This window comes from Lipotes vexillifer, unplaced genomic scaffold, assembly GCF_000442215.2.
Source record: "Lipotes vexillifer unplaced genomic scaffold, Lipotes_vexillifer_v1.1 scaffold621, whole genome shotgun sequence".
Taxonomy (NCBI): domain Eukaryota; kingdom Metazoa; phylum Chordata; class Mammalia; order Artiodactyla; family Lipotidae; genus Lipotes; species Lipotes vexillifer.
In genome coordinates, this window is record NW_006792411.1 from 4,378,041 (window position 1) to 4,380,449 (window position 2,409).

Here is a 2,409-nt window from a genome sequence, read left to right on the forward strand (position 1 = left end):
AGTGGACTCCAGAGGGAGAGGCAACAGTGCTAGACCCCCGTCATGTGGATGGGAGCAGCCGCCCGCTATGGAGAAGGCTGCAGCCATGTCTCCACGTGATGCCTCCCAAATAAAACCAAAGCCACCTCCAGACTCATGCCCCAGTGCGTCAGTCTCTATGCAAAACCTGGAGAGTGGAGATCTGTTCAGTCCCAGGAGGAAGCCAGCTCTGCCAAGGGGTCATTTGAAGACTGGGGTTTGAACCCAGAACCTCGCCTCAAGGACTAGCTTTCCCTCATCTTCCTTCATACTCATGCCCAACACCTCCTAAGAGACAGCTTTATTTATCTCTAGAACACCAGCACTGGATCGGTCATTGCAGCCTCTCCATATTTGGACACTTCTCTTGGCTCTGTTGGGCAGCTTGGAGCCCAGTGGTTGACATAATTGACCCTTCGGGGAGCTGGAAGAGAAGCAGCCAGGGGCCGGAGGCAGGGGAAGGAGCCATAGGATCCCAGGATGGCGTCCAACGGCACGACCTCTTCCTTTTGTCTGGACCCTGCTGCGTTGAAGATCACCGTCAGCGTGGTCCTCACCCTCTTCATCCTCATCACCATCGCTGGCAATGTAGTCGTCTGCCTGGCGGTGGGCTTGAACCGCCGGCTCCGCAGTCTGACCAACTCCTTCATCGTGTCCTTGGCCATCACTGACCTACTCCTCGGCCTCCTGGTGCTGCCCTTTTCGGCCTTCCACCAGCTGTCCTGCAGGTGGAGCTTCGGCAAGGTCTTCTGCAATATCTATACCAGTCTAGATGTCATGCTCTGCACGGCCTCCATCCTCAACCTCTTCATGATCAGCCTCGACCGGTACTGCGCCGTCACAGATCCCCTGCGCTACCCCGTGCTGGTCACCCCTGTCCGTGTCACCATCTCCCTGGTCTTCATTTGGGTCATCTCCATCACCCTATCCTTCCTGTCTATCCACCTGGGATGGAACAGCAGGACTGAGACCAGCAGTGCCAATCACACCATCCCAAAGTGCAAAGTCCAGGTCAACTTGGTGTATGGCCTGGTGGACGGGCTGGTCACCTTCTACCTGCCTCTGCTGGTCATGTGCATCACCTACTACCGCATCTTCAAGATCGCATGGGATCAGGCCAAGAGGATCCGTAATGTCGGCTCCTGGAGGGCAGCCACCATCAGGGAACACAAAGCCACAGTGACCCTGGCAGCCGTGATGGGGGCCTTCATCATCTGCTGGTTTCCTTACTTCACCGTCTTTGTTTACCGTGGGCTAAAAGGGGATAATGCCATCAACGAGACCTTCGAAGCCGTGGTTCTGTGGCTGGGCTATGCCAACTCAGCCCTGAACCCCATCCTGTACGCTGCTCTGAATAGAGACTTCCGTACAGCATACCAGAAGCTCTTCTGCTGCAGCCCCACCACCCACAACACCCACAGAACTTCTCTGAAGTCCAACAGCTCTCAGCTGATGAGGATTCCAAGCCAAAGACTCAGCTGGCAGGAAGAGAGGCCCCTGAGGCTCCAGGTGTGGAGTGGGACAGAGGTCATGGCCCCCCAGGGAGCCACAGACAGGTAACTGCCCCGGCAGTTTGTGTGTGGGACGGGGCACAGGGACGGGGTCCCACTCATGGTAACAGCTGTTCACGAGGTGCTGCTTTGGATGTTATGTGCTGGGAATTCTTCATGAGCACTTGACAAACCTCGTGTTATTCCATCCTCCCAAACACCCCCTGAGGTAGAACTTTTTACCTCCATTTTTTAAAGGAGTAAGTCAAATTGCAGAGAACTTGGCCAGGGCCACACAGCTGGGATCTGGATAGAGCTCCCCTGACTCAGAACTGGTGGACCTTTTTTCTAGCTACCTTGTCCTTAAAATCAGGAGTCCTAAGTTTGAGGTCCAACTCGGCCACTTAGTTAATGGTCATAAGTGTTCACCTAAATCTGCCAAGACAGCCCTCAAATGGCCATGTAATAATGCTGCTGCCTGGGGGTTAAATCAGAGACCCCACTCAGCCCACCGTCACTGAGCACCTTTTATGCATCAGCTCTTACTTTGGGGGTGCTCAAGTGGAAGGAGAATGAGGACTGGCCAAGGTGGGAAGGCAAAGCCTTGAAAGCCAGGCTTGGACATTGTACTGTAGGTCTTAGGGGAAGATGGAAGGATTAGAAGCAAGGATGGGTATAACCCAAGCATCTCTCTACTTTGGAAAGAGGGCTCTGGTTGTCCCCTAAGACATGGACCAGAAGAATGAGATGGGGACAGCAGTGAAGGGGGGATGTGGTACTGGTCCATGAGAGAGAAGAGAACAGAGCAAAATCTAGGAGGCTATTAAAAAATAGTCTTGTAGACCATTAGATGTCTGGGATGCAGGAGATGCAAGAGAGAGGATGCCCCAGGACTCCACCC

The 2,409-nt window shown here is 54.0% G+C and overlaps 1 protein-coding gene across 1 annotated transcript; it reads left to right on the top strand.

The window, feature by feature from the left end:
- The first annotated feature begins 498 nt into the window (after positions 1 to 498).
- HRH2 (histamine receptor H2) lies at positions 499 to 1,578 on the top strand. The gene has a single exon (XM_007465553.1). It carries the CDS (start codon positions 499 to 501, stop codon positions 1,576 to 1,578), a length of 1,080 nt encoding a protein of 359 aa, XP_007465615.1.
- Positions 1,579 to 2,409: the final 831 nt, after the last annotated feature.

Bases quoted from the DNA above. Each gene is read 5' to 3' on its own strand.
- HRH2 (XM_007465553.1), top strand. From the start codon at position 499: ATGGCGTCCAACGGCACGACCTCTTCCTTTTGTCTGGACCCTGCTGCG.